At 47.8% G+C, this 12906-nt stretch overlaps 1 protein-coding gene across 1 annotated transcript in view; it reads right to left on the bottom strand.

Moving 5' to 3' along the window:
• The window catches only part of LOC142884843 (KN motif and ankyrin repeat domain-containing protein 2-like), a 15245-nt gene extending 3353 nt beyond the window's left edge, over positions 1–11892 (bottom strand). The window contains exons 1-8 of the mRNA XM_076020784.1: positions 11507–11892; positions 6316–6380; positions 4722–6179; positions 3770–3821; positions 2037–2333; positions 1813–1897; positions 340–559; positions 108–250 (exon numbers count right to left, since the gene is read on the bottom strand). Of these exons, the coding sequence (XP_075876899.1) occupies positions 108–250; positions 340–559; positions 1813–1897; positions 2037–2333; positions 3770–3821; positions 4722–6179; positions 6316–6331 (2271 nt within the window). The 5' untranslated portion in view covers positions 6332–6380; positions 11507–11892. The remainder of the gene's footprint in view (positions 1–107; positions 251–339; positions 560–1812; positions 1898–2036; positions 2334–3769; positions 3822–4721; positions 6180–6315; positions 6381–11506) is intronic.
• Positions 11893–12906: the final 1014 nt, after the last annotated feature.

Below are 12906 nucleotides of genomic sequence, written 5' to 3'. Positions count from 1 at the left end.
TGTGTGGCTTCTCTCAGAGATCAAAAATGTGTGCACCTCGCCTTACTTTTGATGCAGCCTCCATCCCACGATAACTTCCCATGTCTACGTGTTCCCACGCTGTTTACCTGCTTGGAGCGAACGTGGATGTTTCCCAGCTCCATCAGCCTCCGCACCACCTCCATCCCATCGGGGCCGTCGGGGGCCGTCAGAGAGGCCAACATCACCGGCGTGTAGCCAGCGCTGTTCTCGAGGTTCACGTCGCACACGCCTGCGCGTCAGGGCGGGAGAAGAAACCGAGGCGTTAGTGACTCACGAGTCAGGTTCGCCTGTCTCTGCAGCAGCAGGAAAAATGGGCACCTGTCTCCAGCAGCAGGCTGACCACGCTGTAGTTGCAATGCGACACGCTGTAGTGCAGCACCGTGTTTCCATTGTCGTCGGCCAGGTTGACCAGGAAGGCCAGCAGCGATGGCGTGGACCTCTTCACCGCTCTCAGGTACACAGACAGCTCGCTGGCCACTGAGGCCTCCTCGGCCGCCACGCTGAACCAGCACTGGAACACCACCACCAGGGCCTTTCTCTGCACGCAGGACACGGCGCTGCTTAGAGAGGACTGCAGTTCTGCACACACTCCTCAAGGTAATGGCATAGATGTGAAGTTGTTTTCTTTTAACCTTAGATTGAACTTCTCTATTTTGTTTTTCTGGAAATACTCATTGGATGTAATCTAAAACCAGCGATTCTCCAACACTTGATATTGTGTGGAGGTGAGGGATAAAAATTGCCTTGCATTTCTAAATGAATAGATATATAGTGATATAAATTCTTGTATAAAATGTACATATAAAATTATTACAGAAATTATAATACATTATATATGCAATCAGTTGAAGTAAGTGATTCAGTAAGTAATTAAGTAAGTGATTTCATCCCATTAGAGGTTGATTAAGAACATTTTGTAAAGCTAGTAGCATCATTATGTAGAGTAGGAAGTGTTTTTTGTGTGTGCGCGCGCATGTACACATGTGCGCGTCTTTGCATGCGTGCGTGTGCACGTGATTACGATCTTGACATCCCAACATGTTGTCAATAGGCAATGAATAGAGGGGAATAGACAACACGTAATGCTAATGGTAACACAGCCCACTTAAATGATAAACCAAATCAGAAGAAATGGTGAGAGGACACTGCATCCTCTGGCTGCAGCGTTACATCCTTCATTTCGGCACTTGACTTTGTGTCTTGTTGCTTCTATTAAATGTGAAACTGTGAAAGGTTCAGCGCCACTTCACCGCAGGTTGCTGAGGACCTGCAGGGAGCCGCCTTGTTTGGCTCTACACAGTTTTGTCTAAATAGCCCCTTTAGATATTCTACACCATTGTGAAATTCCGGGAGGGAAACCGCAGAGTCAAAACTCGACTCACCAAAAACCGGTACGTTTAAAGGATTTCCCGTAGAGCCTTTCTCTCCGCCTCCTTCCACAGAAACTCATCACAGAAACCACGTAAACAGACGCACAATGCCAGAGAATCCTGCATATATCTTCTTGCTCGGCTTGTGACGTCGCTGTGGTTGCTGATGCGTTCATGTCTGTTAAGCCGACCTTGGCTGGTGGACCAGTTACGCATAAGGCCGTCACTGTCAGTGTGCTAGTGGTGGAGAATTGCGAAGGGTCACATATTTTGAGGCTCAAAACAGAGATTTGTCCTGCTGGCTCTTAACCAGGACCTTTGTTTACATGTGTGCCTCGTCTAAATCCTTGGAGGTCCCTTTGGGGATAAAACTGTATGACAGTGTTATATGGTGTTATACAATTTTCCACCGTCTTCGCACCATCTCGTCGGAGGGGTTCTCCATGTTTTCCATGTGGTCCTGGAGGAACTGACAAGCAGCCATGAAGTCGGAGCTCACTGTCTCACTGAATGAGGAGAAGAGGGGAGGAACTTTGCCTTAGGAACATATTGTGCAGGAAATGAGACAAATACACGGCAGCTTCTCCCTGAAGAGCCCACGACACAATTACACCCTGGAAACAAAGCGCTCTCTGCTCCTCTCACCTGCCCCCGGTGGCGATGGAGGAGCCAGAGCTGCCCTCCGTCTGTTCTCTGCCGGGCTGCCGTTTCATCTTGGCCGTCCTCTCGGCTTCCGCAGATGCTGCGGCTCCATCTGTCGGCCCCGATACGGCTCCTCCCGATATCTGTCCGTGCGGGCCCGTCTCCCTCCCCTCCTCGGAGCGTCTCCTCTCCGGGTTCGCTTTCACCTGGGCGGCTGCCACGTCCCTCGGGCTGACACTGCTCTCCTTCTCCTCGCTCTGCATCGCACAGCGCTGCAGGCCTGACACTGTTTCATCTTGTCTTTTAGGTCGTAAACAAACACAACAGAACAGAAATAATCAGGTGATGCATCCATAATAATAATAATAATACTAATAATAATAATATCTACTTTATTTATCCCCATAGGGAAATCGCTGTATCCAGCAGCTCATATAAAACACACAAAAAACCTCATCAGATGTAAGCCCATAAAACGGGTTAAATAAATTAATTGATAAGTGCAATTGTGCATGTGTGTGTGTAAATGTGCAAGTGGGGGAGCTAAGAGGAGTAGTAGAGTCTGATGACTGAGAGGATGAAGGATTGCCCGTCGCGCTCAGTATCTGCAGCGCATCAATAGCAGACAGTTGCTGCGGCCGCTCTTTTGTCCGGAGACAGTACTGTGCAGAGGATGGCCGGCATTCGCCAGGATGCTCCGCACCTTGCTCCTCATGCGTCTCTCAACATCCCCACATTGTCCCCATTTAACTAGCTTTCTTAATAAGCTTGTCCAGCGGTCTCCTATCCTGGTCCATCTGGCCACTACCCCAGCAGACAGCGGCATACAGTAGGTCCCTCTCCACCACTGATCTGTAAAACATGTGCAGCATGTCACTGCACACATTGAACGAGTGCAGTCTGTGGCGGAAGCAAAGCCGACTCTGTGCCTTTCTATAGATGGCAGTGGTGTTGAAGGACCACCCAGGTACCTGTAGCTAGACACCACCTCAATGTCAACTCCATCCATGCTGACGGGCAGTGGGGGAGACCTGGACCTACGGCGGTCTATGACCATCTCCTTCGTCTTGTTAGTGTGAAGGAGGAGGTTGTTCTTTACACTCCACTGACTGAAGGCCCTCACCAGTTCCCTTTATTCCCCCTCATCATCCCTTCTGATCCATGCCGTGACTGCCATGTCGTCAGAGTACTTCTGAACATGACAGGAACAGAGTGGCACTGAAAGTCATGTTGATTTAATTTGCACACCAGCAATCAAACAAACCTTTGAATTCCACAAAAAAAAACATGTCATCAAAAAGACTTGTGTCACTCAAGTCATGCTGAAATATGGTTGATTGTTGATGTTGAATGTTTTTTGGTGTGTTTTTTTTGGGTTGTTTTCTTTCAAACAGAATGAGAATTGCCTTTTTGTGATCCCCCCCCGATACATTGTTTGTGTCTTATGTTGCAGCATAAATGAATCAGCATTCAGAAACCAATGCTTTTAAAACAGACCTAATGTCATATCGACGATGCAGTCACACTAATGGGAGTCGACAACTTTAGGAGGGTGTGGCGTCTGTCTCTCAGCCCTAAATTATGATGTTTTCAGCCGCTGGGCGCTCAGTCACAGCAGTATTTTGTGATAAAACCTCAAGGTGTCACGTCTGCCGGGGCCAAAAACCAGAGTTCAGCCAATAATCACCAGTCTGAGAAGGACCTGGGAGGAATGGGAGGAAGAGTCGCCTACTAACCCTTCAGTCACACCTCCCGCATCAGCACTTGTTGACGCACAGGCACACCCGTCTGTCCTCGGGATGGATGAAGAGGCAACATGGAAGACAAGCACAGAGCATCGGATGACATCACTTCAACATTGCTTTCAATCTCTCCTACATAAAAACAGATATGACTCAAAGTTGTTTGGTCTAAGTGGCAGCTTTAAGAAAAAAAATATGGTCTTGAAATGTTTCCTTTTCTAGAAACCTGCTGTACCAGTTGAAACCTTTAATTAATTAATGTTTTTTTTTGAGTGCTGGGAAAGAGCCCATATTCAAATATTGTAAAGGATGAGGCAAAAGCTGGAAACTAATTGGCTTTACCATCTGCCTCTCAAACCAATACCAAACCTATAAACCAATCAGTTTAAGTCTTCCTACTGGAATTGGTGGACTTTGTGGGCAGCCACTCCAAGCGACAGTGTTTAACAGGAGAAGAGCCAAGAAGATGCCAAAGTAGCTTAATGAAGTTTCAGGCTAAAACGCTTTCTGTTCAAGATGACTACATGTATTAGTGGGATTTCCCAGATATCAGAGATATCGAGTTAATAGTTTGTGACACTAAGGGCTCAGAGAACCAAACCAATCCAACACACAAAAAACAAAAATTCTTTGCCTGCAAGGAGAGTGAGTTTTTTTTTACATATCATATGTCTTTACTGAAACTTAAAACAAGCAGCCACTTGATCTTATTCCCCATCTGTCGACACAGATGTTGAGCAGCTTGAAGTTGATGGTATCAACAAGAACTAAAGCTTTGATTTGCTAAGGCTTTACACTGACGCTTGTTGGCTTCCTCTTAGGTTTGAGAGGTTAATTTAAACTGACTGTACATAGAATCTGGTAATTGTTTACCTTGTCTCTTTTTTCGAGGTTTTAAACTATTATACAAGCAAATCCACACTGGATCTCGACAGAAGGCAAATACCTTCATCCTGCTCCATCTCGGCATCACTGCCGCCGCCACTGTGTCCCTGCTGGCTGTAGAAGGAGCTCAAGGTGTCAACAAGTTCCATCATCTCCCGCTGCAGACAGTTGACGTTGGGGTTCGGGTGGCTGAGAGGTTCATTCTTCTCTCCTGCACACAGACTCTCCCACTGCTGCTCCAGGAGCCTCCTGATCTTGCTGATGTGAAGGACAGCCATCGCCGAGTCCACGTCTGAAGCAGCTTCATGTCCACCGGCTGCCGGCGAGCTCCTCACGGCATCTTCCTCCGGCCCTTCTTGCCCGCCTGTTGCCTCCATTGGTACGTCAGGACTCCTCGATGTTTGTGGCTCACTGGGTCTCACCGCAGCCTCGTCTCCGTCCTGCTCCACCGTCACCCTCTCAGCGCGGACCCACACCCCAGGGTGGCTGACCAGGTAGCGGATCTTCCCGTCTTTCTCCCGGCTCTCCTCCCGCTGCTGGCCAAGCTGCGCCAGAGCTCTCTGGAGATCCTGGTCTGTCTCGTGTAGCTTCTGCTCCAGCGCAGCCACCTTGGCCTGCAAGGACGTCACCGTCAGCAGCTCGTCCAGGTCGGTGCTCGTCTTCCACTCCTGGGATGGATTTGGGTCGTCCCGGGTCCCAGGCGATGTGGCGCGGCTCTCATGGCGAGGCCTCTTGACGTCACTGGTGCCGTGCTGAGCAGAGCCTCGAAGGTCTGTGTTTCCGTTCAGGATGCGTGGATTCAGGACCAGACGGAGCCTGTCCCTCTCTTCCTGGAGGCGGCAGATTTGCGCCCTCAGCTCCGGAATCACCCTCAACTCCACCTCCAGCTCGCCAACACGTTCCAGGGCTTCTCTGAGGCGGCCCAGCAGCCCCGAGCATTCTTGGGACCGGCGGCCAGCCGACGTGTAGAAGATGTCGTCGCAAGAGATGATCCTCTCCCCAAGGTGATCCCCGAAGTCGGCAGGGCTCCCGCTGTCCTCGGCAGATTCCGATCCCTGTCTCAGCAGGACGGTGAGCGGCAGGCTGGAGGCTCGCAGGAGGTGAGGTCGAATGTGCTCACCCAGTGGCTGCTCATCAAACTCCTTGATTCTGGCCTCCATCTCTGTCAGGGTTTTTAGCCCCGTGGGTGAGAGGGGCGACCTTTGGTCACGCGCCCAGGAAGTCCCGCCATAGTAATTTGCATCTGACAACCTGGACTTGGATCCCAGAGCGCCAGTAGAACCCCAGGGGCTGGGCCGATAGCCGGACCCAGTGGTGTGGAGGTGCCTTGGGAGGGTGCTCGCCCTGGGCCCTTTGCTTCGTCGATGGATCGGAACTCTCTTGATGGTGTTGCCTTTTTCAATGTCATCCACATATTTTAGGAAGTCCAGGTCCAATTGAAAGCCGTAAGGGGTTTCTACTGAGTACAGGGATTTCCCTTTGATTCCATTTTCCCCTGGCTTAGCAGGCAAGGGGTGTCCTGTAATCATTAAAAAAAAAAGAAGAGAAACAACAAAACAGGGAATTAATGTCCATTATAAAGAAATGGAGCATTGGAAATTGGAGCAAACTTCAGGTTGTGGTGTGTAATTTGTTTACTGTTTTTTTTTTTTTACCATTTCGTCCTTCCATCACTTCCTTGTCTTCTATTTGTTGTCACATTTGCATAAAACTTAAAGATCTGGAACAATAAAGAGGCAAAGTCAAATTAAATCCACCCAGCCTAGCTTCACATCAATTATGACAAGGCACTCTTTTTTTTTCATTTAACAAGCGGCAAGCATGGTTTTCGTATGGAACTACCAAAAACAGTCCTGTCTTTCTTGGGGGGGAAGAGCGGAGATTTTTCTTTCAGCCCTGACATTTACTTGAGGTTGACCAGGGATATTTTTAGTGGGTGTCTAAGTCTTAATTTCATGAGCAGCTGGAACACAACATTTGTCTGTAGACCCCCTCATGCCCCCACCAACATCCCCCTCCCTTTTCTTTCCAGATGACAAAACACAAACACTCAATTACACTACGCCACTCACTGCCTCCAGCGCCTCTTCTCGGCTCCCAAAGACTTGTGTGTTTTTGTTCTCACACTCTTGACTGCTTCGCCTCTCCCATGCGTCGGGGCCTGATGCTCGCTTGATTACAGCCCTGCCTGCCACAGCGGCTAACTGAAAATAGCCGGAGACTGTTTTGGTCCAGGGACTCCGGCCAGAAGGGCGGCGTACACGCCTACGTGCACAAACACTGATGGCCATTGTTGTGACTCATCCGCTGTCCTCCCACCCTGCTCACTGGAGCCGCCTGATGTCCCCCCCCCCAGCTCTTCTCATTCAAGCATTATCAACTAATGATGTTAGGAGCACCTGGCTGTGGATTCTGGCTCTAGTGATCCTCCTCCTCGTTCCCCACATGTTTTTCTGTCCTGACCAGCAGCCATCGTGGTGGCTTGCCGTCCTCTTGAGGCATCGCCACAGCCACCCAGCCACAACCACTTAACAATGTCAGCTATGTAGTAAACAGGCAAATGGCACCATTTTTTTTGGGAGGGGAGGTTTCACACAAGCTCAGCCGACAGTAAACAGCAGCAAATCTGTGAACTACGCAATTTTGCGTCACAGCTGCGAATCCGACAGCTGCGAATCTTTAAATTATATACGTGGACATGCACATGTTTACAAGCACAGATTTGGGTGCTGATGTACGTGTGCATGGGTGAAAGATACTTGCAAATGGATAATAAGAGCAGCATGCAAGCCTGTCTTTGTTTTTAGTTTTCCTGGATTGTAGCATTATTTAAAAAAAAATCAAGGTGATTGTTCTGATTGCTTTTATTGTCTTAAGATTGTTCAGAAGTGAAACGTTTTTGTTAGCATACTGACTGGATTAATAAGAAGTTTAATTTTTTTAAATTCCATGTTCAGCACAGGGTGACATGATGGTGCAGTGGTTAACGCTGTCACCTCACAGCAATAAAGTTGAGGATTCAATTCCGGGCCTGGGACCTTTCTGTGTGGAGTTTGCATGTTCTCCCTGTGTCTGCGTGGCTTCTTTCTGGGTTCTCCGGCTTCCTCCCACAGTCCAAAAACATGCATGTGAGGTGAATTGGGAACTCTAAATTGTCCGTAGGTGACTGTGAATGGGTGTTTGCCTTTTTATGTGCGACGGGATGAACTGGCGACTTGTCCAGGGTGTCACCCTGTTTTCGCCCTATGACAGTTAGAAGAGGCTCCAGCAGACCCACGCAACCCTGAGTGCAGGAGGAAGCAGGAAAATAAGATGGATGTTGCCTGTTGCAAAAAATTTGCTTTACAGTCTGAATGCCATTTTGTCAAAATCAAGAGTTATTAGCTGGTGTTACTGCTGCTGCAGAAGAAGCAAAATGCTGATTTTAAGGTGAAAACCTCACGAAAATTGGCTGTTAATTTACTCACTTACTCACAGTCTAGTCTGCGCATTTGTCACAGGGAAAACGTTCCCACTGTGTGGTGCTAAGTTCTTTTGGCCTTTACAAATATGTAGCTCATGCCTGTCGTGGCTCTGTGACCTGAACACATGATGCATGACGTGCCTAATTTTAGCCTCCAGACACGGGTGTAAATCTGACGTACATGTCAAGATGAAGAACCCAGTGGTGCCGCCTGCATCTCGCAAAACTAACGTGACTCAGCTTGTCTGGATATATTCCTGGTGTGGATGCACAAACTGGAAGGATGGCAGCGCAAATGCAAGGATGAAGGTCACGAAGACATCTTGCTTACTGACAAAACAGTGAGCGTCTCTGTCCGGCAGCAGTGAGCAGTGCTGCAGTGCACCTGTTACTGAGTCTGTTCGCCTCAGTCCAAAAGTTGAGTGCACAGCCTGTTGGAAACTCTCGCATCGCTGGAAGTGCAACATTTCTGGCTTGCTTCAGTTGGTAAACCAATCAGATTTCTTCCCCACCAATGCACTCAGTTGGTTGTAGCTCCAGGCTTCCTCAAGCATTGAGGAGTTGAGAGAAGACTGCAGGGATGCTCTCTGCTCTTCTTGCAGTGACAAGATGGCTGATTCCCATAAAACTGCAGCCACCAGTGTCGCCAAGCTTGCAATAGCTTCCTGTTTTTGCTGGACAAACTCCACCCCAAGTCAGGCCTTAAAGCAGGGGTCACCAACAGAGTGCCCGCAGGCACCAGGTACCCCCCAAGGACCTCATGAATAGCCCGCTGGCCTGTTTGAAAAATTGCACAGCTCGTTGAACTGTGTCTAAAATTCAATTTTATGCAACCTTGTTAAGTCATTTTTTGAAAATTATTGAGAACTTATGAGCTTGATAAGTGTCTTCACATAGAAGAGTATCATTAATAATAATATATAACTCAGAGAGTTTGTTATTATAGGAGAATCTAGCAAGCTGGTAGCCCTTCATATGGCTCAGGACCCATGAAGTAGCTCTCAGTGCCAAAAAGGTTGGTGACCCCTGCCTTAGAGAATGTATCTTTATAAAAATACATTTATGAGAATTTATACAAGAAATCCCAGACGTTTTCACCTGTGTCTACATTCGAAACTACGTCTCCACCTCACAAGAACATTGGAGTCAAAAAGTTGATGGATTACTTCTCCACAAACGGCACTCCTTTATCTTTCCCCTGAATTCTCTGAAAAACACCCAGAAATAGAGATGCACGATTTTGTGGCAGTGTTGTCTGCTCTCAGACGGGTTGAAGTATAACTTAAACAGCTGTCGCCCACAAACTTCTCACACACAAATATAGACTTACGAGTGAGCTTTCTTCCCAAGCCGGCTACCGCAGCGGAAACAATATAGCAGGCCGGGGCAATTCCCCTGGAGTCGCTGCCTAAACGTCTCCACCTCTCCGTGGAGTGGTTTCTAATTGTGCATGCTCAGAGGCAGGCGGCCCACCTCACAGGAAACCCAAGAAATTGCACCTAAAATATTTGCCTTACCCCAAAACAGGCCCCAGCTTAGTGCAGCATCAATGCCACACTACTCAAAGTCCAGGCAAAAGAAGGAGTTTATTTTCTTGTATTTTCAGAATTTCCTGGAACACTCATTGGCTTTTTTCTGTTTCATCACAGTTTTCTTTTCTTTTCTTTTTTTAAGAAAGAAAAATCTTTTTCATTTCAGTTCTGTCTGCTGCTGCAGCATACAACAGCTGCTCTCCTCCTTTGGGTGGATGTATCCCGTCTCACACAGACCCCTCAGACTTCCTGCTTCAGCACACGTCTCATAATCACAACCTCTCTCTCTCCTTCTCTCTCTCTCTCTCTCTCTCTCTCACTCTCTCTGTCTCTCTCTCACTCACCGCAACCACATATTAAATGTGAACTCCTGACACGGAGAAATGAGGGAAACCTCCCAGAAAAGTGTCCTGATAGGAGTTTAGACTTTCTCCCATAATAAGCCTCAATCTTACCATGTGAATAGTACTAATAGGACCATCCATCCATCCATCCATCCATCCAGCAGGGATTGGATCTAGCACCTCCACCTCCCATTCCCACCCACACACAAACACAGGACAGTGAAGATACACCTGCCATAAAGCTAAACATTTGCTGTTGTTTTCCCCACCTTTTCTGTCTTTTAACACTATATTATTGAGCTGTTTTGTTTAAAAACAGTTCTTCGGAATGACTGTGGTCTTTTTTTTTTGTTTTTGTTTTCCAATGACACCTTAATATGTTTCCGTGCTTAAATACAGGGATGCCATTGTTTTTATACTACCCCACGACTTGTGCATGGACTCAACCGTGTTTGGATTATGAGCTGTGAGTGTCCTACATTAGAATATGTATGACTTCTTTTTTCACATTGTGTCCTTGGAAAGAATCCGTCCTCTCACCCACATTTCTGGCTGTACCAACAGAATTCCTCTCCAACCTACAACTCTAGACCCCACTGTTCAAAGTTTGTTTTAAAAAAAATCAAAGAAAAATTATTCGCTCTCTTTCACTACCTCGTGTCTTCTCTTGCTGTCTCACTGTCACTGCAGACGTCCGAGAAACCCCACCACCTCACCAACTCCCGTGAACCTTTTTTTCCGCTTTCTGTCTCGAAATGTTGGCCCGCTTGTCGCCCGGTCCTGGTGGTCCAAATCCAACAGCAGCAGAGTCGGTTTTGTGTTGTGGCATCTGAACCCCATTGTGTGGTATGTGGAGCCGGAGCTCATTGGATGAGAGACAGCTGCCAGGGGCTTCACGCAAGAAAGAAAACTCTGGTATGTTGACACGGCGAGGTTAAAATAGAACGTGTGTGTGTGTGTGTGCATGTGTGTGTGTGTGTGTGTGCGTGTGCGTGACTGTGTGTGTTATTGTTGTAAATTTGTCACTGTCAGAACAGGGATAAGTCTTTAACTAATAGAGTGAGAACAGTTTTGGGACATTATGGCACGTTTTTGGCAGGTCCAAACAAACTTTTGTCCAGAAATTTTAAGCTGAAGGCTTGAGTTGAAAGGCAAAGTATGACTTGAGGTGTGAGTGAGGTTTAGGTTTACCAAAGAATGAAAAATGAATCCGTGACAAAATCTCACGAAGGCAGCTTCTGTGCTCCTGTCGCTCAAATGAAATGCAGATGTAGTTCCACATTAATTGAATAAATAAAAAAGTTAAACCTTTTCTCCTGCAGGGCCCTTATTAGTATTCAACCCTGCCAGAAAAAAATGGACCACTCTGCACTATTTGCTGAATCACATCAGAATCAAGTCAGCTGGACGTGAATCAAAGCTTTCAAGGTCAACATTAAGCATCTCAGTCTTCGTCAACCCACCAGTCCGCCGGACGCCGTGAGATGAATTTTAAACGGGATCTTACCTCATTAATTCCGACTCCTCCGCCCCGCCCTGCTCGTGCGACGTTGTGTACTTCTCAGATGGGCCTCTGTCTGCCGGGACGAGGGCAGGGAGCTGCTGTCAGGGAGACCACACGCTCGGCCGTCTGCTGAATGGCAGCGCTCGGCGGCTGCAGCCCCTCATCATGACTCCAGCTGTGTCTGCATGTGTGTGTGTGTGTGTGTGTGTGTGTGTGTGTGTGTGTGTGTGTGTGTAAAATACAGGGAGCGCGGGCCAAAGTGGGCAGAGCTTTTGTACGGGCCTCCTTCACTCCATCGCTGCCTCTCCTCGGACCACGCCCACTACACTCTCCAGACGTAAACACGTGGAAGCGAAGCGCAGCTTGTTGAATTACGGAGCATCTGGTCTAAAGTGAGAGCGACTTACAGTAGCAGCTCGACTCCTCCCACCCATCACCGTGTCCCCGCCCGCTCCGCTGGAATGCGTAACCCTAGCCAAGGTGGTCTGTCCTCCCTGACCACCCAAACGGCAGGAGGGCGGAGGGCTCGGTGACACCCAGTGGGGTTCCTTCTCCCGCTGCATGCCTCAAATTCTGCCTGGATTCACTTTCGCCCTCCGAACCCCCCAGACTTCCTCCACCGCCACTGCCCACTGCCAGGAAGTCGCTCTCCCTTTCACCTTAGATGGACAGGTGACAGGTGGCAGGCGGCGACGCATGATCATGAGACGATACGTGCGCTTGCTTTCGTTGCCTCTGACACTACACAAATCAAAACTTTTAACACGCCGAATGGAACGCATGGAGAGCAGATGTGAGCTTCTAAAATGTCACCATGAGGATTTAATGCTTGCATGAGGTGCTTTTATTGGGCAACTCTTTTGTACTTTGTTCACAGCAATGGAACCTCGTTTTTTGGCTTTTACCAGTCAAATCACATACAAAAAGAGTCACATGATTGAAGGACACAGAGATGTTTTAAGTATTATGAGAGATTTACTGAAATCACTCTGGTAATACGTCCAAACAGCAGCGTCGAGCTGTTGTACATCAAGACTTTCCGACTTTCAGAAGTCGTGGAAAACACTCAGTTCAAAAATAATGGAAAACACTCAACAGAGGGTTTAAAAAAAAAAAGATCTGTGACAGTTTGATGACTGTCTGCAGTTGTTACAGTGCAGAAAATGTTTTTTTTTCACTTGAAAGGGTTTATTTAATTATGGCCACTTCCAAACTTAATTAATTCATTGTGGTCTACGTCCAATAATAAATAAGGTTTGTTTGGTGTTTGAGCGGCTCAGGCCTTTCAACACTCTGCCTAAAGAGACTGCTTTTTTGCTCCCGCCACCCTGCCTTACCTGCTTCGTCCCGCTAGTGGGGAAGACCACTAGCTTGCATGCAGTGACAACTCGCCCGTATGACGT

The sequence above is a fragment of the Nelusetta ayraudi genome, unplaced genomic scaffold, assembly GCF_046127955.1.
Source record: "Nelusetta ayraudi isolate G7.1 ecotype Tasmania unplaced genomic scaffold, CSIRO-AGI_Nayr_v1 ptg000011l, whole genome shotgun sequence".
NCBI lineage: Eukaryota > Metazoa > Chordata > Actinopteri > Tetraodontiformes > Monacanthidae > Nelusetta > Nelusetta ayraudi.
This window is presented reverse-complemented; position numbering and strand designations above follow the sequence as displayed.